This window comes from Harpia harpyja, chromosome Z, assembly GCF_026419915.1.
Source record: "Harpia harpyja isolate bHarHar1 chromosome Z, bHarHar1 primary haplotype, whole genome shotgun sequence".
In the NCBI taxonomy this organism is placed as follows: domain Eukaryota; kingdom Metazoa; phylum Chordata; class Aves; order Accipitriformes; family Accipitridae; genus Harpia; species Harpia harpyja.
The window spans coordinates 2,380,628-2,403,736 of NC_068969.1; the positions used below are offsets into that span (position 1 = coordinate 2,380,628).

At 40.9% G+C, this 23,109-nt stretch overlaps 1 protein-coding gene across 3 annotated transcripts in view; it reads left to right on the forward strand.

Moving 5' to 3' along the window:
* Window positions 1-964: 964 nt before the first annotated feature.
* EFCC1 (EF-hand and coiled-coil domain containing 1) overlaps window positions 965-23,109 on the forward strand; it is a 58,785-nt gene continuing 36,640 nt past the window's right edge. For 2 of the 3 annotated variants that reach the window (XM_052777043.1, XM_052777045.1), the window contains exons 1-2: window positions 965-1,746; window positions 3,164-3,570. In XM_052777043.1, the coding sequence (XP_052633003.1) occupies window positions 1,048-1,746; window positions 3,164-3,570 (1,106 nt within the window). In that variant the 5' untranslated portion in view covers window positions 965-1,047. The remainder of the gene's footprint in view (window positions 1,747-3,163; window positions 3,571-23,109) is intronic. The other variant, XM_052777042.1, reaches the window with a different exon arrangement.

Below are 23,109 nucleotides of genomic sequence, written 5' to 3' on the forward strand. Positions count from 1 at the left end.
TACCTGCCCTGAACAACCTAAGGTGGGACCCCCACCCCCTGCCCAAGAGCACCCAGCGCTGAGCCCCCTGTCCTTCCCTGAAGGATGCTGTAGGTGTACCTATCTCTGGTCCTTGCCCAGTCTTCTGGATGGACCTTGGACCCGCGCTGTAGTCTTTCCACCATCCCTGTCTCTGGCCCTATCTGCTGCTGCTCTTGATGGGACTTCTTGGACGGACCCCAGACCTTGTTCACCACCTTACCTTGTCTGGGGCTGCCAATGGAGCCCGTTACCACCACCCCAACTTTGCCGCCCTATTCAGACCTTGGGCACGGCTGGTGCCACGGTCACCTCTGTCTCATGGCGTGTCCGTGCCAGTGGAGCAGCCCTGCTCGTGCTGCTCCCCGACTGTAGCTGCACTCAACAATGCAGGTCCTACTCCATAGCCAAAAGCGACAAGAAGCACAGCTTTGGAAAGCTCCCTCACTGGAACCAGTTTAACGTGTGTTCGTCTCTGTTACAGACAACTTAAAAAATACATACCGATACCATAAAGACAGTGCATCGACAGAAGTGAAAAAGCCTGAGCGAGCGGAAAGATGATCAACTTTTAAGCGCATTCCTTTCGTTAATTTAGTGGGACCACTCTCTCGTTCACAAGCCTTACCCGTTAAACTGGATTCTGCGACGCTGTTGTTCTGCTCGCGTTAAAAAGGAACCAGAAAGAAACTAGTTAAGAAGTTAGAAACCAACTCCGAGCTCCGGCTCGGCCCGAAACCCTCTTCCTGACGGACAAACGGAGTGGGGGGGGGGGGGGCACCCGCCCGCTTTGCCCCGGGGAACTCCGCAGGGGCCGGGGGCCGCACGCAGCGGTCCCCGTCGAGGGGGGGGGGAAGCGAGGCCCCGCCACCGGAGCCTCCGGGGCCAGCCCCCGGGACCCCGCCCCGGGCGCAGGCGCCGAGCGGGGCGGGCTGCCCGCCCAGCCCAGCCCAGGCGAGGCGAGGCGAGGCGGGGCGGCCGCCCCCGGGGGCAGGATGGTCGGGGAGCGCGGCCGGCGCGGCGGGCGCGATGGAGCCGCCTGAGGGCTGGGACCCGTACGGGCGGCCGGCCCGGCGGACGCAGTGGCTGGTGAGCGCCCTGGCCTACCACTACGGGCTGGACCGCGGCGTGGAGAACGAGATCGTCGTCCTGGCCACCGGCCTGGACCAGTACCTGCAGGAGATCTTCCACCACCTGGACTGCGCCGGGGCGGGCAGGATCCCCGGCGAGGACTTCCGGACGCTGTGCCAGGTGCTGGGGCTGGAGGAGGCGGCGGCGGCCGAGGCCGACCCCGACCCCGACCCCGAGGAGTGCGCGGGGCTGTGGGAGGGCCTCTCCGCCGAGCTCACCTTCCGCCAGTTCCACGCCCGCCTCTGCGGCTACTTCAGCACCAAGGCGGGCAGCGCGCCGCGCCGCGCCGTGCCGCGCCTGCCGCTGGGCCGGGAGAGCGAGCACATCGAGACCCAGATCCGCCTGCGCAGCCCCCGCCGCCGCCGCCGCCGGGAGCCGGCCGGACCCGGCGCGGCGGGGCGGCCCGGCGGTGGGTCGGCGGCGGAGCGGCGGCCGGCGGGGCCCTGCTCGCGGGAGTGCTACGAGGAGATCGTGGCGCTGGAGCGGGCCGAGGACCGCATCGCCAAGCTGGAGGAGGAGAACGGCAGCCTGCGGGAGCTGGTGGAGGACATGCGGGCCGCCCTGCAGAGCAGCGACGCCCGCTGCCTGGCCCTGCAGGTGAGTGAGCGAGCGAGTGCGCGGCCCGGCCCGGCCCGGCCGGCGGGCATCGCCCCTCCGGCTCCCGGGCGGCTCTTCCAAGCCTCCCCGCCGCCCTTGGTTCACGGGTAAGATGCTGCTCTCGGAAGATGCCGTGTCGGTGGCCCCTCCGCCCCCAGAGCGGCCCGTAACGGGAGCGTGGTGGCACAGACCCGGGTTGCGCTTTCATCTTCGGCGTTAACTTTTCAGCAGAGTTGGGTTGCGTACGGGTCTTTAAGGGGACGTGTTGTATTTTCACCAGCGTGACATCACACGCATTTAAGGGATGCGCGGAAAACCACCCTGCTAAAATCGTAGGAGGCGTCAGTTTAACAAACCTAAGCGTATAATGCTGCTTTTTCTATTGCACATCCAGTCAGCCAGTTAGATACCAGTCAGGCACCGTTGTGGGGTTTGTTTCCAAAGTAAGAAAGGACTTTTGGATTCTTACCTGCATGAGCACATGCAACGACCGAGTGATAAATGCCCAAGAGCTTTGTCTCTGAAACATTAGAAGTGTGTTTTCTTCAGAGCGTGGTCATGAGAGTTCAGAGTTGGAGCCAGTTCTGCAAACAGGCTGATGAATAGTCTCTGGCTCCTCTGCAGAGCCCCATTAATTCTGGGGCTGGTTTCTGTTTCTGCTGCATTGGCTCAAGTGAAACACGTACATACTTAACAGCAGTTAAATCACTCCGGCATGAAATAGCGTAGAACAGGCAAAGCACTGAAGGGCTGAGTTCACCGGCTGTTCTGGCGGGTCTGCTCACGTTGGATTTAATACTAACACAACACTCACAGAACTCTGCTCTGTGCATGACACTTCCGTTTGGCATTAGCTGGCTGCCCGTCTTCGCAGCCTCCGGCATGGCAGGTGAAAGCCACTTTTACCATTTTCATTTGAAAAGTGAAGGGAAGTCAGAAGCAAACACAAAGTTACCAGTCAAAGGCCCCAGAAAGAATCGGAAGAAGGACAAAGATTAGAGCTCCAGAACACCGCCAGCTGCTCTCTGTTCACTTCTACTGAACACAACTTAAAAAACATAACTAGAAATATTTTTTTCAGAATGCTACTTGCCTTGTGAGGACAGACTATAGTAATGATGTTAAAGCTATACAGAAATAGCTTTAGGTTGTGCAGTAACCTAATTTTCCACTTTAACGAGTAGTTTTAAAATTAAATTTGTAGATATGTATTTAAAAACTACTTTCCAGAGCTGATTGATTGTATCTGTATTTCACAAAGGTAAGTAGCTTATTAGTTGCTGATCAACTATATGTTATTAGGAAAAAAAAAAGCAAACCAACAAAACACAATCCAGCCATTTTCAGTCTTGATTAAAATGTCAGCTACTTTAAAACACATTAATTTCTCCCTGCTTTCTGCTCCTGCTCATTTTAGGTAGGACTGCGGAAAAGCCATGCTAACCATAAGGAAGAGGGGACCTGTTTTATAGGGAGTAAGAGACCATTAATGCAGAACCACTCCCAGACCAAGTGCCTTCAAAGTGTCCTGAAGGAAGTGGAACTCATCCGGAGCTCCAGGGATGGGCAAATTGAAGAAGCAATTAGGTTCAATCAAGAGTTGGAAAGAGAGCTGAAGAGTTCTCAGGAAGCTCTGGTCAATCTGGAAGAGTGCAACCGTAACCTGAAGAGGGAACAAGCAGAAATGAGGAAGAAGGTTGAAGAGGCAAGACATGCCGTCCTTAACAGTCTTAGCAAAGTGAAGGAGCTAGAAGTGAAAGCTAACGAAGTGCCACATCTGCAAATATACATTCAGCAGCTAGAATCGGAACTGCAGCACTATAGGTAAGTTTGAGTCTGTCAAAAAACGCCTATAAAAATCACAGTATTGGAACACAAGTTAGCTTGAAAATCACTCGTTGTAGCTTATTAAATGTCTCCGAATACATCTTCTAAAATATAGCCAGAGAGAAATTAGACGCTACTTACCAATTTTCTTGGTAGGGAGCCATAACAGAATTGGGTGCGTTCAGTGGAAGGTAGGCTAAAATAAGGATGCTGATCTACAGAGAGCTGAAGTTACTCCTCAAACACACAGCAGTAGGACTTAACATAGTAACTCTTCAAGAAAGCTTCAAAAGAAACTGCTGACAGTCCTTCAGAATCTGTTTCCAACACACTTATTTTTTCACCTTAATTAGCTAATATCAGTTTAGTCATTTCCTGCTAGTTAGGTCACACATAAAAGGCCAGCTGTAATCAGATGGCTGACACTCCATTTCTTATGAAAGCTCTTCAACTCGTCATACGAATTGGAGAAAAACACACAAGGCAAACTTCTGGCCAGCAGTTTTAAACTCTGCTGTGACTTTATTGCTTCTTCACTGACAGAATGTGTAATACTCCAGCAGAGAAACGTTAAAACACTTTCCTAAAACCACACAATAATATAGTGGGAGTCTCAAATAAAAAATACATCATCCAACTAAAACCTGCTTTTGTAATAGCATAAATAAATATGTTTCCGAAAGTCAGAAAGTTGGTCACAAATTTAACAGTTCACGGCAATGCTTTTTATCTCAGACAAAACTTGGACTCATTAATGGTTATTAAGTGCTAGGCATTTCTGCCCGAGTTTCAGATTGACCTATGGAATAAAATCTTATTTATATTTTTACTGACCCAAAGTAAAGCTATTATTTATATTTTTTTCCTAGCTGTACTAAACCTAGTATTTTAATACGTTGTCTATTCTGAACTCCTTGTCTCTTCCTAAACTTATACTTCCTCTGTTTGCTTTCAAGAAGAATTCATAGCGAGTTATTTGTAGCATCATAGCTATTGTATTGTTTTATGAAGTGAGGAAGTACTAAAAATAATCATTTTATCCAATGTCTTTCTGTAAGCATTGTGTTTGTTAATAGCTGTGTGGTTGCAGAAGATAGAAGCATTTATTTAAACATCTATAGGATTTTAAAAACACTGTGAGGGCACATAATGTCAAAGATGACTATCATTTATTTACAGGGATATCTGGATGAATGATACAACTCTTAGTGCTAAGAGAGATCACACTACTTGTCTAGTTTATCAAGTTCTCCCTGGCATGAGCACCAAAGACTTAAGATGAGTTCTTGTCCTGCAGAATTGCTTTTCCAAAGTATGATGGATAAAAAAATCGCCTTTAAACACGTAGAGATGAACTAGTTAAAGACAATAAGAAATGTCAGCTAGGCCTTGCAGAGCAGGAACTTTTATGGGTTACATCAAAACAAATAGTGTGAGTTTAAAAATGTAAATTACATGTTCTTTGTAAGATAATCTTCATCCGTAATATTTATTTTAAAATTGTATGCTAATTTAAAGTGAGTGTAAAGCTCAGGAATGGTGCTAGACTGACTGTTTGGAAACTACACCCTTTTTTTAGCCCCACGACACACTTAGCACAGGACCAGGCCAGCTTCCACATGCAAGATCCTTTAATGGGTCTTGACTCTATGTTAGCCATGAAGCACTTCCATCTCCCTGCCCCTGTAATACAGCTCTTGGCTGAAACAGTTTAACAGCAGAGCCGCTTAATGATGATTGTGACTTGCATGCCTGTGGTCATATTCCACAATTCTGCGGTATATGGAAGGCCATAGTTCTGCATATTCCACAGTGTGGCACAGAGATGCCCAAACTGGCAGAAAATAGGCAAGTTAAGCAGTGCAGAGCTCTGTGTTACTGTGATGAAAGAGCTTAACACTAGCAGGGCTATCTCTGCCCTATGCGGCCATTGGCATCATAGCTTGTCCCACTCACTTTACATGCTTACACTTGTGCTACAGATGGCAGAAACTCCTGCTCATAGAGAATCATCTTCTGTGGTGCAGAAGTCCAAAACCCATGGTCTTAGTTTGGGTGAAGTGCTAGGAGTGCATTTTGAGGGGAAGCTGATGAGTTGGCCAAAGCATAGAGATGGAGGGACAGCTGCTATATCCTGCAGATTTCTCAGACTGTCAATTGGCAAATGTATTACCTGTAATGTTATTCAGGTCAGTATGTATCTAAGTTAGTACTCCAGTGAGCAGTTTTCTCCATTACCAAGTACCACGAGAAGTTTGTGAACATGTAAGCAGGATCTAGGTTTGGCAAGAACTAATGCTGCAAGGTAGCAGTGGAGAGAAGTGGGTGGGGATTTGAGTATACTGCAGAAAGCATTTAAGACTGCAGATACGTCTCCTGAGAATTCACGTTAACTGGCTTGGTATGCCACTATTTTACTCCAGCTAAAGTCCAGTTTCTTCCAGAGAGGATCATATTCAAGAATGAGTCTGGTCTATGAGCTTTACACGCTGCTCCTATTTATACTTTCACATTTATAAAGTAAAGAAAATGATTTCTTCTTTTAGGTTCAGATTTTCAAAGCTCTTTAGGCATCTAATTCCCACTTCTAGACCTTCATCTTATACCAACTTACTATCATTTAGACCTGGAATCACAACAATGACCTTAAATTATAAACCCTAATTCAGGAAGCAACATAGTTTGCACCTATTCAGGAAAGTGTTTAAGTACCTGCAAGTGATTAAATGTTTTCCTAAATTGGGGTACTTAATTGCAATTGCCTTTTCTGCCCATAGACTCCTATTGCTGCAAATTTAATGCAAAACGTTGCTATCAACACCTCTGGTAAATGTTTGCTAACTGAAGTTTGTATGACTTAAACATGAACTTTTTCTGAGTACACAGGTTCCTGTATCAGAATTTGAAATGTCCCTGTCATGTTATTAGATTCGTAAGGCAACCTAGTTGACCAAAGAGTTTATAGATACTTCTCGTCTTGAGGGGCACATCCTATTCTTCCTACACTGGATGCATGTGTCAGGCTTTTGTCCTCTTTCTCCAGCATTAGAAATTTGTACTGTCTTTTATTTTTTAATCCCTGTCAATTTAATGAGTCAGCCCAGATACTTTAACAGTAAATTTCAAGAAATTCCTTACTGAAAAGCATGAGTTAAATTCATTTCAGAGGAAAAAGACATCACAAGAAATTGTATGTTTATCATTGGTATTATATAAAAAATGCATAATTCTCAATGTCAATATATGGAAGAGTTTAGGAAGTTATGCAAGTCCCATTTTTTATGCAGTGCTGCCCAGAAAGTTATTCTCATTTTGTACGGGTGCACTTGATTTCATTTTCCCAGGTATAGGAGTTTTCATTTGTTATTACTAAGCTCACCTTTTCCATTTTTGGACTACTCTTCCAGTTTCTCAAGATGATATTGGGACTAATCTCCAAACTGCTGTCATTCCCCCCAGCTTGGTGTCAATAGCACATTTGTAGTTTCTCTTTCAAAAGTTCAAGGCTTAGATGAAGATACTGGCTAGGTCCCCGGACAGATTCTGGTGACCTCTACTTGATATACTCTCTTTATCTGAGAGCCAATCATTAAAAGCTATTCCCTAAACTCCTTTTTTTTTTTTTCAGTAAGTTTTGCTCCAGCTCAAGGTGACACCATCCATGGATTCTAATGTAGTCCTATGATTTATAAGTATTGTTTATAAGAATGCCACATATAAAAATGTTACTACAATAAAAATGTCACATCAACTGCTTCTTTTTAGCCATTCAGCCATTTTCCCTGTCAGAAAAGGAAATTGGTTTGACATGAATTGTTCTTGCCAAATATAAATTGGCTCTGTTCTCTATACTACGTTGTAGGTGGCTTAGAAATTGATTACTTAATAATGTTCACAGATTTTTTTTCTCTTTAATAGCATTGGAGGGTACAACAGAACTTAACAAGCTTTTTTTGATCCCAGTGTAACAAATAAAAAGAAAGGTCATTTAGAATTGAAATAGACTTCATAATGGAGATGTTCACAGAGGTTTTATGTTGCTGTGTTAGCCAGCAGCACAGTAATTACATAGGTCAGTGGAAGGGGTCATAAAATACCAAAAATGCTTCCCATATGCATGGTTTGTCTCCCAAATTACTTAATTATCCATCAGCATTTATATGTGTTAGTGAGTAGGAATCCTTTTTACATGGAATGCAGAGAGGCTTGTTTCATCCCCTTGTATTCTCTTAAAAATATGAAGATGGAGGCCTCTAGCATAATTTCCTCCATTTATTTCTTTCATAAGTTCACCACTGTTAATTTTTCCAAAAAGTTATGCTTTAGGTTATCCTATATTGGAAGTGGTTCAGTTTTTCTTTTCTTTTAGGAGATAGCATCCTGATCTTTTCCATAATTTCTTAGGTTATCATTTACTGTGTAAAATATGACAAGATGGACCAAACAGATCCAAATCAGTAATCCAAGAACAGGAGAGGAATATGGAAATATTCCTAACTGATACAGAATCAGCTCTGTTAAGTGAAGAAAGAAAAACCCTAGGAAGGAAACACTAATCCACAAAAGAAGGTGTATATAATAGGTTATTTCCAATCTGAATGATAATGCATGTTTCATAGTTAGGCATTCTAGAACTGTTCTTCTATTTAAAAAATTAAACATTAAATAAAGAAAATCTGGACAACTTTCTGCTCGACTACTGTCATCAATACCAACTACTTGCTGGTTGTAAGGTGAAGTGCATCTTGGCAATTTATTTTGGATGGCAGAAAATTTGATTGGAGATTGTGGGCGTATATGTGCTGGACTACAGAAGAGACTGGATAGAGCCACAGACGATAAGTACATCCTTGGACAAGAGCAAGAACAGGCAGGGAGCAGTGACTGATGGCAGTCAGTAAGAACGATGACAGTCAGGGAACTGAGCTCATGGAGAGTGAAATAAAATGTTACTTTGCAGAGCCTCATCTGTAAGAGCACTCAAGCAGATTGTTCTAGATGAACTGATGTAATCTCATTTTATTTTCTAATTCTGTTTGTACCTGGTATTTTTTTTTCTACTTAAGACTGTAAGAATTTATATTACATAGAAGTCTGCCAAAAAAACCACAGAACTTTAAGTTTTTCAAGGAGTTAACAGTAGCAGGTAAATGTTCCCATTATACGAAGCTTAGACTACTTGTGTGTCTTTAGTCATACTAAGCAAGCAACTCAGATTACTAGTCATTTGAAACACTTCAAAAGGAACATTTTTATTTCACACAAAGAGATAACGTAAGGTATTGTTATATATGGTAGAGAGAACTGTACAGAGCAATTTAAATACATTAACTTGACATCGAAGAAAATGTATAGCATCTCTTTCTATAGAAAGGTTAGTTTTATTGCAAATGCAAGAAGAGTCTTTCAGTTCTTTTTAATGTTAATAATACTTGCTTCCCATAATAATAGAAAAACCTTTACTTCAAATCCATTCAAATTAATGCAAGTGCATTTATCCACAAGGAAGCTTGTACTTGTATGCTAATTCTGACATTGGAAATGTAGCCATTTCTCTGGCCTTTTTCAGTGCTGGGCTCTTAGTTACACAGCGTTTATTCTTGGGAGACTTCCCCTGGTTCCTCACTAAATCCTCCTTTTCATCTGACTTGCCTTATTTGCTGTGTTGGGAGTAAATCACTGCGAGCACAATAGCAGTGCCACACATAAGGACACTGCCCATTCACTGGGGTGGACGTGCTTTCGCCATGTCCCAGGCTTGCTCCCACAGCTCCGTGGAAACACCATTTGTTGAACCCACTGTAGCTGTCACTTAGCAGCCCCCATTACACGTACCTTCCTGGGGACAGAGAGATTAGAGCGTACTGCAAGCCCTGCCATAGTCAGCAGTAACAAAAAGATTGTCCAAGCCAAAGGAGTTAGTTTTGTCATCTCATACACAGTACGTGACACATGCAGCTGCCTTTTAAAGCTGTCTCCTCATGCCCTTCTGTGCGTAATTTGAATTGCGCTAACCCTTCCTATACCAGAGAGATTATTTTTTTCCCCAGGTGTGCAGTCAGCATTTGTGCAGCTACTCTCCCTTGAATTAGTGCCTGGAAATTCAGCCAGCAGCTTGGTGGTCCCCCACAGTGACAGCTGTGCACCTCCCTCCTTCATCTGGCTGCCCTGACAAGCTGCATCACACCTCTCTAGCTTTGTAGTCATTCCCCAAGAAAATGAACACCTTTTACTGCCCAAATTTTGTAGGTGATGCAACATATTATCTATCTTGTCTTATGCCAGCAAAAATCAAAAATTAATTTCATACACAAAGATAACTTTAAAGAAAAAACCTTCTTCCCCACCCCTTTCAAATAATTTCCTAAGACTGGACTCCCTGTCAGAGGCTACACCACTTTGAAAGCAAGCCTCCCAGAACTAAGTTACTTTCTCACTGTCATTGCAAGAACCAAAATCAAACAGAGATGGTCCTAGCTCATAAATAGCCCTCAGCTGCAACCCTCTGGATTACTTGGGTGAGCTCCTGTACAGCACCTTTCTATATCAAATATTAGCAGTGTGTTGCTTTCTGCCATAAAGGTTTCCTAGGTACCTTCTGCCTGGTGGGCCTAGCTCGGCGGTGATAGGGCATCACTGCCGTGTACTGCTGTCATGCTCAATTTATAGACCTTAGATTTGCATTAACCTTGATACCATCCATCTGACAGATCGTGACACTTCAGATCCCACTGCATGCAGATAACGAGCACAGCAAACTTGATGCATTGGGGTTATTCTGGGAATGGAGTTATCAGCTTGACAAGACTGGGATCTGTGCATCTCTCTTGACCTAAAAACCAGCTAACATCAGTGTAGGAGAGCTGCATAAAAAGAACAATTATTTATTACCAAGAAAAACGCATCTGTAAGCCAAGAGTTTGTAGCCTCCTGCCACAAAGTATTACAGCTCATTACCAACCTCACTGGGGAGCCAGGAGGACCGTTACGTGTTGCCTACACACTCACGCGCTCAGCCTCTCATTTGTTTCTTAAGCAAACCTGACTAGTTTGTAGCCACTTCTATGCAAAAGAGCACCTGCAGGAAAGGATGCTTGCCAGAGCGCTCCATTTTTCCCCACCTCACTACAAGGTCTCTGTATGAGCAGGTCCCACTGTGCTGCGCTCTGCTCATAGACTCATGTGATCAGACCTGTTGAATTTATTAGCAGCATTCCTTTGCTTATAGGAGTAATGAAAACATAACTGGGCAATAAATCTTTTACTGAATGGAATTTTGCCAAACCTCCCTAATAGATGCTTTGAAGAGCCAGGAGTATTTTAAAAATTTATTTCTGGTCAGTTTTGTAAGACAAAATAGTAATATATAACCTCAAAGTGTAACCGGTGGCTTAAACTTGGGGCTTCTATGTTTACCTCCCTGGATGTCAAAGATATTAACAAAAATCTGAAGTAAAAACACCACGGGCGAGATCCTGAGAGGACCAGAGTATTGACTAGTGCTTCAGTCAGGCACTTAAACACACATTTAGTATAAAGTACTCGACAACTCCACTGAGCCCCTCCAGAGATAAAATTAAAACAAATCAACCAACCATATCTCAAGTGGGTTTAGCGCATGTCATTTTTGCTGTCAATTCACATAAGTTGCTTTGAAAATCAAACACTGCTGATCATCTACACTCAGGCATGAGCAGAGAATTCTGCATTCTTTGAAGCTTTTTATTCTGCTGGAGGAATAAAAAGGGAAGAAATTTTATTTTTTCTTTTCTTCCTAAAACTTGAAAAATCACTTCATGAAAATGAGGAGAGGAGGAGTTCTACTAAAGCAGTAAGAAGCGATTGTTTACTCTTTGCTCATCCCACTTCCCTTCAAGACACAAAATAGACAAGGTAGTTTGTAAGGTAAATGCTGACAACCCAAGTTTTCAAGCATATTAAACTAATTTGTTCTGCTAAAATAGTCGGCTCTCAATATGGAAGGGTTGATGATCTGCAGGGGAGGCGGCCTTACCTCTTGAATGCATCCCAAAAGGGACATGATCTGACAAGATGAGTGAAGTCACTCTAGAACAGTTCAAGGGAAATTTGTGTATGTTTTGCTTAAAAAACAAAACTCAACAAAAAGCCTTTTTAATACATGCACCAGAAAAAAGCATGGAGTCATGAAATCTGGAAATGCTAGAGGGACCAGCCCACTCAAACCTATCCTTTGATTTGCAAGAAGTATGTTCTGTTTCAGCAGCTTTCTTCAACCAGATGTCTATTGGAGTTAGCCATCCAAAGAAGAAATTAATCTAGCCTTTTAATAGAAGCACAGGCAACCATTCTATTTCATCATTCACTTAAATTCTCAAAAAGCTCCTCTATGTAATATAAATACTAAATTGTCTGGAGACCTGGGAAAGTATCTAGAAAGTAAAATTAGTTGACTCCATGACTTCACTGGGAACTTGCCTTAATGCAAACCCACAGGCAAACTAGGTTCTTAAACCCCATCCTTAGGATAGCACAGGCAAGATCAATTTATTTTAAATACCATCATGTTACTTAGGACACTGCCAGGGATACTTACATAAAGGTAGATAGTCAATCTGTATTTAAAAGTGCCTAGACTCTAAGCAGGTTGGGGGATGAGCTAAGAAATGTCACTGATCTTAGGAAATAAAATATAGGCAATTTCTGTGTTTTCAATGACACGAGACAGTTATTTAGCAGTTCTGCAAATATTTGCTGGAGTTTGTTCTGTTTATCCGTCTTCTCACAGTAGTCAGAATTCCTGTTGAGTCACTGGCCATGTTTACCGTACTTTTTATCAGCATCTTGTCTGCCTGCTTAGCAGAATGATTAAAATCCAGACTGATATTTGCCTCTCTAGTGCTTGGCTTAGGGTATTCTCTTTGTGATACTCAGCATATTTTCCTATATTTGCTGGATTTGCCTGGCAATCTGAATCTCAACTATTCAGAACTGTACCAACTGAAACAACCTAAGAAAAATGCTGCCCTCAAACTAGAAAAAAAAGCTAGAAAAGAATACCCAGCACTATAAGGAGAACTTTGATTAAATGCATCTGATTTAAAGCTTCATGTTCTGAGATAATCCCAAACTGGAAACTCAGACTGAGAGTTTGAGGGGGGAGGAAGGAGGGCAGGAGGATGAGCTGGTCAAAGTACTTGCTTCAGTCCGTTGCAGAGAAGCAATATTTTTACAATCCCAGAAGTGGAACCTATCTGTGTCCTCAAGTCAAGCAACCTGAAAATTGTAAGATATATCGAGAGGCTGGCTTTAGTTGTTATTTACAGAGATCATTCTTTATCTATGAAAAAAAGGAATTTTTATACATTTTTATAGCTTTTCATAATGCCCATCTGAAAATCTGACAAATTCTAATAAAAGTGAATAGATACATGTGTCCTTAAAGGATCACAAATCTGCAGCTTAACTTCAAAGACTGAAAATGTAAAGCTTGGAATCAAGCTTGATCATTATCGCAGATATGTGTATCACAGGATGCTGACTGTATCTGTTCACTAGTGCCATTTCACACAGGAATGTACTTTATGAAAAAAATGGTTGGACAATAAATGTCAAATGTAAGTTTTAAGCATGACACATCTTCAGAAATTTACTTCTGTATAACAAGTAACTTCAGCCTTCACAGCATCGTTCTTAAGACCACTTGAAAAATAAGGTGTAGAAGTTGTGATTGACTGTGTGTTGCAGTCCCTCCTTGTTTGTGGAAAAAAGCGTTCTCTGAGGGATGCCTGAGCTTCAAGTGCTAATTGTCATCACATCGCACATCATCCATTTCAAGAAAAGAGGTGCCAAGTATTAGGAATCAGATTACAGTGGAAAGACCCCAAACCTTTCAGTAAATCTACAGAATAAAATCAGGCCCTGTGCTTTGTTTTGTGAAGAGTCTCTTTTCACAGCAGAATGTTTCAGGGAAGGTTCGTGATGTCACATTAATCATAACACTGAAAAATCTGGTATTCACAGCACATCTGCTCTGCTTTATTCTCTGTACTTGACCCCATCACATGTCCTTGGCATTAGTTCACATAACATGAAAGTATCTGAACTGCATATGGTGAGGTCAGCCCAGTTTAAAGCAGAACATTGTCAGGTTTAAGCTGGGCTCTGAGTATAGTATTTTCACACTGCTGTAGCTGGTAGGCCTAAGTAGCACTCTGCTTAGCAGAAATTTACACAAGACAGAAATATGAGCAATCAAAGCCAAGCCAATGCTTATGAAAACTGCAGAAAAGTAGGTTATGCTACCCATTTCTGTGTCAGCAAATATCCAAAGGTGAATTTCCAGCAGTGTATATGCAACTGGGGGTACACCTGTATTTTGTGGTGCATTAATGTGTTGACACCCAGCGAGCCCTCTCTGGAGCTGAGGGCTGCATCAGCACAACATCCTGAGCACACCACGTCTCTTGAGTGCCACAGAGCTGCACAGCTCAAACACTAGCTCTTTGGAATTAATTCAAGTGATTTTACGCTGCACAACATAGGCATACCCTTGAAAGCACAGATCTCATAGATATTCTCTGCTGCAGAATGCAGAGACATTAAGGGGGCTGTTTATAGTGGTTTAATTTGGTGGCCTGACAGGTCTGGCATGAACGAGGTAAACAGGTGGACCACTCACAGCAACTGCGCTGATTTAATTTAGACCCAGGCAAAGTACTCGGGCTGAATAGTTCATCCTCCAAAAATACAGTTTGGAAGCAGTTTAAACTACTTGCATATTTAGGTTACATCAGGCAAGAATTCACATAGACAAAAATAAAAGGAAAAGCAGAAAAATTGTGGTCTTTTATTTGGATGTTTTCTTGCTGGAGTGTTTTGATTTTTCTGTCTGAATGACATTAAATCAGTATAGCTAAATTGAATTTCAAAATACCATTTTAAGACACAAAAGAAATGAAACCCAAATGAAATATTTCATTTTATCTTGAAGAAGCAGTTTCCTTAGATGCAAAACATTTTTTCCTCAGCTTCCTAATTCAACCAAACAAAAAAAAGAAAACATTTGAACTGCTATAAGCAAAAGTTAGGAGAGACACTGATCCTTAGTCTGAAAGTTCTGTGTTTCCATTAATGAACGTACATAGCTCTGCTTAATTTCCAATACTGTCCACAGACCCCAGGGACAGTTCCTTCAGCAGAGGAAAAAGAATAAGAAAACAAAAAGTAAGAATGCTCTTAGCTTATATTGTCAGAAAGACTGTGTCTCTGGACTGCTGGAGCCCCGGCTGTGATGTGACTGGTTTTGCAGAAAGAGAAGTCTTCTGGCAGTGAAATATTACCACCACTGGCAGGATATTCCTGGGTAAATGCACTGACTTTGAATGAAGGACCTTTCAGTGTAGCCAGGGTCTTGGTATCTTTCAGAAAAGTTATGATTAATCTTTATACAGCAGAATTATATACTGGGTCTGTTCTCGTGCTGTCGATCTTACACTTGCTACTTTTCTCCCTCTCCTGTTGTTACCTACGTGCTTTGGTCTCTTTGGTTTGGGGTTTTTTGTTCATCATGATTTAGACTTTCTGAATGATGCTTCAAATGCATTTAAAAATAGGAAATTTTAAAAAGTAAATAAATGTAAAGCTTTTTAGGTAAATACTATGCAGTATATGAGTGATCTAAGCTCTGAATTCACATCAAATAATCATGATTAAGGATCTAAAATCCTGAGAGTTTTGAGGTGTTTAGACCTGTACTTTATATAAATCAGAGAAACTGTCAATCCCTAAGGCTTGGCACTTGTTGTGAAGTACTAGAAGTCATTTATACTTAAATTGCAGTTCTCCAGCCTTCTCAGTTAATGCTCTGCCCCTGCAAACAGCACTGTCTTGCATCCAAGAAGTCTTTTCTTCTCGTTAGGATACAGGTTACTTGTAATCTAAATTACCTCTTTATTAAATGATGTTCTTTTTAGAACAGAAGATTATTAATGCTGGAAAGGTAGCAATTATTTCTTCCTCTTCCAAGCAAAGTGAGCTTTTCTGTGGCAGGCTCACATGGACTAGCTAAAATAATGGAGCTCTGTTTCATGAACACGCGTGACACACAGTACAGAAGTCACCAGGAAGTAATTGATGCTTTGCTGCCTCACATACTCAAGTCGAAACTTAAATTCTATTGATCTGCATTTACCTGTCATTATATACAGGAAACAAACAGAAAATAACCCCTAAACAAAGCAATGACTCCATAGGCAGAGCCCACAAAAGACACCCTGAGCCCTCCAGTTTATCTAGTCAGTCCCTGGAAGGCAGAGCCTAACTGGCAATTTCTTCTCTTCATGTGGCTCTATAAAGAAAGAAAAGGCCACAGTGAACAGGAGCGGGGAAAGAAAGAGCAGTTCTGCTCATTACCGTGAAAAAGGAGCTGTCAAAATGTCACCTTCTTTCATCCTTCCTCCCTTGCCAGCCTTTTTTTGACCCAGGGAATGGAAGCCTAAATCAAACAGTCAGAATGAATGATGAAACTGCATAGTCTGTACAGAACAAAACAAGAGGCTGTTGAGAGCAGTAAAAAGGGGGCCCATCCGAAGGCAGCAGACAACACTCAGCTGTTGGTTTCCTTGATTTCATTACAACAGAGGCTGGCGCTTGAACAGCCATGGTGGGAAGACAGACCCCCTTCCTTTTGCATCTATAAACACAGCCTGTAAGGTTCCTGCATGCATAAAATGAACTGTAATGTGTGGATATTTATCTTTGGTCAAAGGGAACAGGATTAGTAGGATGACCAGTCTAACAAAGATCTGATCTATCATCAGTCAGGCTTCAGAAAGGGTCAGAGCACTGGTTCAAAATAAAGTTTTAATACTGGCAACAAGAATGGCTAATTTTAATTAAGTTCTGTGTTGGAGGGAGAATGGTATAACAGCTCACAATAGGCGAGATGAATGTGAACTGGGAGAGCTGTTGAAATATGGAAAGAAAACCATGTACTGTATTGTTTTTAAAAGCAGGCTTATGAATTATCCATCAATTCAACATGCAGAGGCCCGAGTTCACTTTCAGGTGTTTATTATTTTTGGTGAAGTTAAGCAAACCAGTGCTTTTGAATGTTTGTTTTGTGTTTTAACCAAGCTCTAAATTAAAGCAACTTTTCAAAGACAAAAATCCTCCCAGGACCCTAGGAACGTATGCTTCTCTACCATGCTTACGAAAATGCTAGTTTTTTTCCATCGCTTTATAAATGAAACTGTGAAACCATGATCTGGCCTAGAATATAATATACAAAGTGCCAGGTCAGAGGTGAGTGCTATAAAACAGGTGTAAAAAAAGTTTATGTGGCTTAGATTGTGCATCCTTAAGTTTAAAGGGCTTTTTTTCACACTCGATTAAACAAATGCATACTGCGTGCATTGTTAATGTACTTAGTGGATGATATGCATTATAGATTTTATATTTTTAAAAGATTAATTTGTGTTTAAAAAGGGTACCTTGTCATACATTAAAAACCATGATATATCAAGATGTTACTATCTCATTAAAAACACTGCAGAAGATACCATAGTTCAGAGATGAGTCTGACAATCTCTGGAATCAAAAGCAGTAAATTTCCACCTCAGTAATTTAATTCATGTCTCAACTAAAAGTGCGTTTGAATCACAAAGCTTGGATTCAGATCAGAATATCCACTGACTGAGGGGGAGCTGGATATGAAACTTCAGTTTTATCCTAATGCTAACCATGATTGGTAGTCTGCCTTGGTTAGTACCTGAAAACATGCTTTGTTTGGTCTGTATTTTAGTTGGAGAAATATGCTTTATATTACATGGTAAGGAAAGCTACAATAATGTGATTATAATTTGATTTTTAAAGAAAATAATAATGAAAATAAAAATTAAAAAATTACTTAATTAGCCAAGATGTTAAAAACCAGAATCAGCTGTGAAGAATTGCAGAATAATCTTAGGATACTGAGTGACTGGATGATGGCAGGTGATATTTACCATGTTAATGAAAACTGATGCACTTTGGAGGAAAACAAAAACAAACCTCAAACAACAGTCCCAGCTTCAGTGGAACACACACAGTGGTGGACTCTGAGCTTACTATAACTGCTCAGGAATTATATCTTTGAGCTATATAACTTGCAATGTATCTGTTCAGTTGCTGAGTTGCAGTGAGGAAAGCAAATATAATACTAACATTTATTAGGAAAGGAATAGAGAACAATACAAAGAAAACAATTATGCACATTAATAGAACACCTGTATCAGAAAAACGATATTATGATCCTTCCACCTAAACCAAAATAAAACTGGAAAAGGCACAGAAAAGGAAACAAGTGTGAAAAAGAGGCATGGAAACTATTTTAGCCATTTGTAGATGTGGAGAAGAGAACGCTGAGGAAAGATGCAAAAAAGGGCTATAAAATTTTCATCGAGATCAGCAGATGAATAGGAAAGAATTGTTCAGTCTCTTCCAATGCGAGGACTATGACTCATCACATGAAAGCAGGAGGCACGTTCAAAGCAGACAAAAAAAAGTGGTTCTTACACAGCAGGTAAAGCAAGCTGTGGAGTACCTTCTTGCAAGATGGTTAGCTTGATGAAAGGTTACATGCATTAAGAAAGCAACTAAAACACCACTTTAAAAACAAACCAAAACAAACCACAAAACCCTTAGCAGGTATAAAATAGAAAGATGACACCTCTACCTGAGTCGCCAAGCAGCTCTACACACATACTGCAGTGAAAGGCCAGGGAAGGCCTAAGGATGCAATAGGGTATGTGAATATCAGGAAATGTATGTATAACTATTCTCTTGGAACTTTTAATATACATAAAATGACAAAATATAGTTTGATTTTAGGAGTGTCTGTAACATAACCTGTCTTCATTTGCAAGAACCCTAAGTTCTTGCTCTCAGAATCAAGCTTACCTCACACACCTACAATTTAAGAGGACCCATGCTCTAAGCTTAGCCCTGACTCAGACTTAAGACAGTAGCTTTGGAAGAATCATGGATGTTTTTCCTTCATATCAATTTCCCTATCTAAAAAGTTAAGATTATAATGACCACAGAAGTAGGCAGCTATTACCCACGTTAATGATTCTACGAGTACCTTTAAGACAGGAAAAGATGAACTACAAGCTTACAAATACTGTTTAATTCTTTGTGCATCTAAGTAAAAGGTGGTGAAGTACTGTTGCTATAAAATATCACTGATACCTGGATATTACCAGGATTTAAAATGGATGAACTATTACTCTGGTAAGAAGAATTCCCAAGTTAGTGTGATAAATATTAGCTAGAATTTTGGAAAAAGATCTGAACCCTTTTTTTCAGTGTGAGCGCCAAACTCTTGACTCCTAACTTTAGATGAAACTTTCCCGTTAACAACCTATCACAGGATTTCTTGCACACTCCGCATAAGCATCTGCTTGTGGGATGTAATGAGTAGGATACAGGATTAGATAGCTGAAGAGTCCAACCAAAATCTAGTGTGACAAAACCCTGCACAAGTCCCTGCCTTTAGGTCATGCTTTCACATTCTAGACTCTGCTTGATGGATGCCTATTGTCCAGTCTCAAATTACTTAATTCATTTCCATTCAAATCACAGAAGTTCCCTGCTGAGCTGGAAACCAACACATACTATTCAATGTAGATGTCAGGTTTTGTGTAGGAGACAGCCATACCAATATTGCAAAGATCCTTTTTATCCATCCATGCCTACAGCAAAATTTAATCTGAAAAGCTGGGCTTAGAGTTTCTGACATGCTGGCACAGCAAATATTTTCTTATATAATTGAAAAAGATCATTTGTAAGAGTGTTGGCCCAGTGGTTATCACACAGGCTAAGATCTGGGGGCACACAGAGCATTTCAAAATGCTGTATGTTTATCAGATATAAAATATGTACTTTAACCTTAACGTTTATTTGGCCTTCATACTGTTTGCAGCTGTCTGTCATGGACATATGTTGGTATTTCTCTGTTCACATTTTCTCACTTCACTCCAGGTTGCTGGATATGTGGATATATATTGCAATATTAAAGATTCTGTTCAATAATTTAGAGGGCTGTGTGATACCTTACATTCACCATGCATATGCAAGTGCCTCGCCTATTATCTGCCCATAAATGCATGTCTGACTTGGTTTCTCACAGTCTGTTGGGGCTGTCACGGGGAGAAAATGGTGTTCTATAACCCTGGAAAGAGGGATTTTTCTCATTTCTAGTCCAGGTAGTCCTGAGACAGTAATACAACATTCTATCTCATTGAAAGAAAGGAATGAAGAGGTTGTAAAATGTATTAATGGGGAATCCTCTCTTCCATTAAAACCTCTGCAAAGGTATAAGAATAGCCTGACTATACAAATGGAAGAGAATCAGACTGAGATAGCTACCCTGTAAAACACAAAGCTTAAGTAGATTACATGAAATAAATTACTAAATATATGGCACACATTTAGACCATGTGCACTATTCACTTAATATTCATCAGCGAAGCAGTCCTTCCAAACAGACCAACAGCATTGCTTAGGAATACAAAGAATTTGATTTTAAATAGTACCGCTGCTCCCATGGCAGTAGGCTTTTATTAATAAATATACTGTGGCCACTCAAGCTGTACTATTAGACTTATTTCAACCATTGTAATAATTCATGTCACCAGAATAATAACTCATCTGTTTTAAATGGTAAGATGAGAAAGTAACTTTGTGTAATAGATCTTACTACTTTGTTCTGTGCAAATGTGGCCAAGGACTTATGTATATTTTTAACTCTGACATTAATGTTTGTTATTTCAGAAATCTGTTATTATAGAGGTTACTGCATACCTGCCAGAACCAAAGATATAAAATACAGGCCATATCCTGAATATTTTAGTTCTAGATAAATGTATATGTGATAAAGGAGCATGATGAAATTACCTCTTTAGATTATGAAGAAAAATCTCATTTAAAGTCTAGTCATGTCATTGTATGTCTTGGAAAAGACTGCATGCTATGAATTCTAGAGAACTCCATCATGAATATCAAATGCAGACAATTTAAAAAGTGAACAATAATTTAGAAGAGTTACACTTGGACTAGACAATTGCTGTAGGTCCTTTCCAACTGAACTATTCTATTCTACAAGGAGAATTCATTAGTTTTGTAAACACTGGCATCTCACGAATGTCTTAAGATTTTTCAGCTTATGTGTTCTGTAATAATGTAGTGATGTGAGAAGTCAATAATGAGCAGCACTGAACAGGGCAGCACTATATAGTTCAAAATCCAATTTTCCTCATAGAAACCTGTCAACTAATCCCACCCTTAGCAAAAAAGGCTATTCTGCAAGCAAAACTTTGTCTGCTCAGATGCAGTCTTTCCAATTCAGTGAGACCATAGCAATAGACAGAGCTCAGAAATAGTAAATGTGATTTCTTTCTTAAATCCTCTATGAGACCTTTGGGGCCTTCCAATGCACTGTACATCAGCATAGTCTGGTTTTATTGTACTGCAAGAAGTGGAGGTGGTCTGTCTACTCAGCATGAATTACTGTCAGCTGTTTGTCTACTGCTGTGGAGTCCCTTAAGGTAATAGGCTCTAACCCACACCAGGCTCGCTTTTCAGTGCGGAGAGAGCCAACATTGAGAGCAAATGGGCACTCCGCACAATTTAACCACAACAATATCATTCTCAGTGGGGAGGAATAACACTGTCAAAATTAATGATACGGTTCTGTGAAATTGTGAAACTTTAAATACTCAGATAAGGTTTTACATGTCTATAAGGATAAGCTTTTATATGTCCATTAAAACATCACAGAGGTCCATATGCACAATCTGTGTAAGTTTCAAAATGCTGATTATTTGGAACCTGGGAAAATATTGCTCTAGACTTGCTCTGTGCCTGCATTTCTTTTTTGAAGAATCTGCTAGAGCTCCCTGTCAGAGACAGGACAGTGGACAAGATGGAACTCTAAGCGTAGTGTGGTTGTTCCTAAGTTCTTACCTTCTTATAACCATTTAGTGATCAATACATTCTTTAAGCCTTACAAATTAGAGAAATCCAAACAAAATGTTATTATATGGAATGGTGATGTAACATCAGGAATCGTACTCAAATCAGGCTCTGAGCAGCTTAAATCAAGCCACTGATATCATTTTCATGATACCAAATATGGGTTCTACATGATGAAGCTCCAACTTGTGGGTTTATCTCTGTTTAAGAAGGTACGGAAATTTGATTGCCATTTTTATTACAGGAGAAACTGAACATCCCAATAATAATTGGGTCCTCATTCAACTTTATAAACAACCTCTGCTTCAAGTCACTTCTAAAACTCCTATCAGTCCTTCAGAAAACTGTCTTTGCTGTTCTAGAATTCAATAAAAACCAGACCAAGGTGAATGTCACATCATTCTGGGTTTCTCTGTAAACATTTGATCACTCAGTTTAACTGTCACACAAGCTTGTATCTGCTTAAGGGATAGGACAGTGGGCAGACAAACAAGGACACATTTGCTTTGAATGTGTTCACGAATACTCTAAATGTACAAGTTTAGGGAGTGGTCACATCACTTTACAGTCATGTCTCTGGGTTTAGAATTGTACAGGAAAATCCTCAGTCCTTCTGCAACTTAGGCTAACTTTTTTTTTTTTTTTTTTTTTTTTTTTTTTTTACATAGGCGATGTGAAATACAGGAAACCAAGACATTTCTTTGAAGTATAGCACTAGCAGAATGGAGATAAAACCCTATTTGATCTCCCAGGTTTTGAGCCAAAAGAGTATGACAGCGGCAGAATTCAATTACAATTTCCTAAGCACAGAGGTATCAGTTCCCCCTTTGAGTTATCAAGGAAGTTACACTGATGTTAGCATGAGTAAGTCACATAAATCCTGTCCACACCAGTAGCATGCAGCCCTCAGACTGGGATGTGCTGGCACAACCTCATTATTTCATGAGCAACAGTGTCACTGTAGACTCTCTTCCCAGGTTTTGAAAACAAATACAATTAGTTGCAGAAGTAACAGACCCCCAAATTTCAAATGTGATGGGCATGGCTCTGCTGAGTTACTAGATATGTACTGGGAAGGTAAGATACAGTGAACAATATTCTAATTGTCTCCATTTATAAACAGGGGTTAGTCACAATCAACAGTGCAACGTGCACAAAGCACACACATTAAACAAGCAGCTCTTGTTTTAACAGCCCAGCTATCAGTCCTACAGCTAGGTATCATTTGCAACAGGAAAGTTATAATGTACATACAACTGAATAAAAGTAGACTGTCAATGTCAAATTGCACATGGCCAGAAAAAACTATTTCCTAGAATCTTGCACAGTCTAGGTTGGAAGATACCACAATTGAAACATTTCCACAGAACCAAATTGCCTGGACCTGTTTAAAAGGCTGCATATAAGAAACTCTTTTGAAATAAAGGCAAGCATTGAAGTTCTGCCGTAGGTCAAGATTTTGCTAAGCCCTTTACTAAACAGTAATGATACACTCTGAAGTAACCTTTGATCCTGCATGGCCTTTCTAAGAACTGAGGTAAA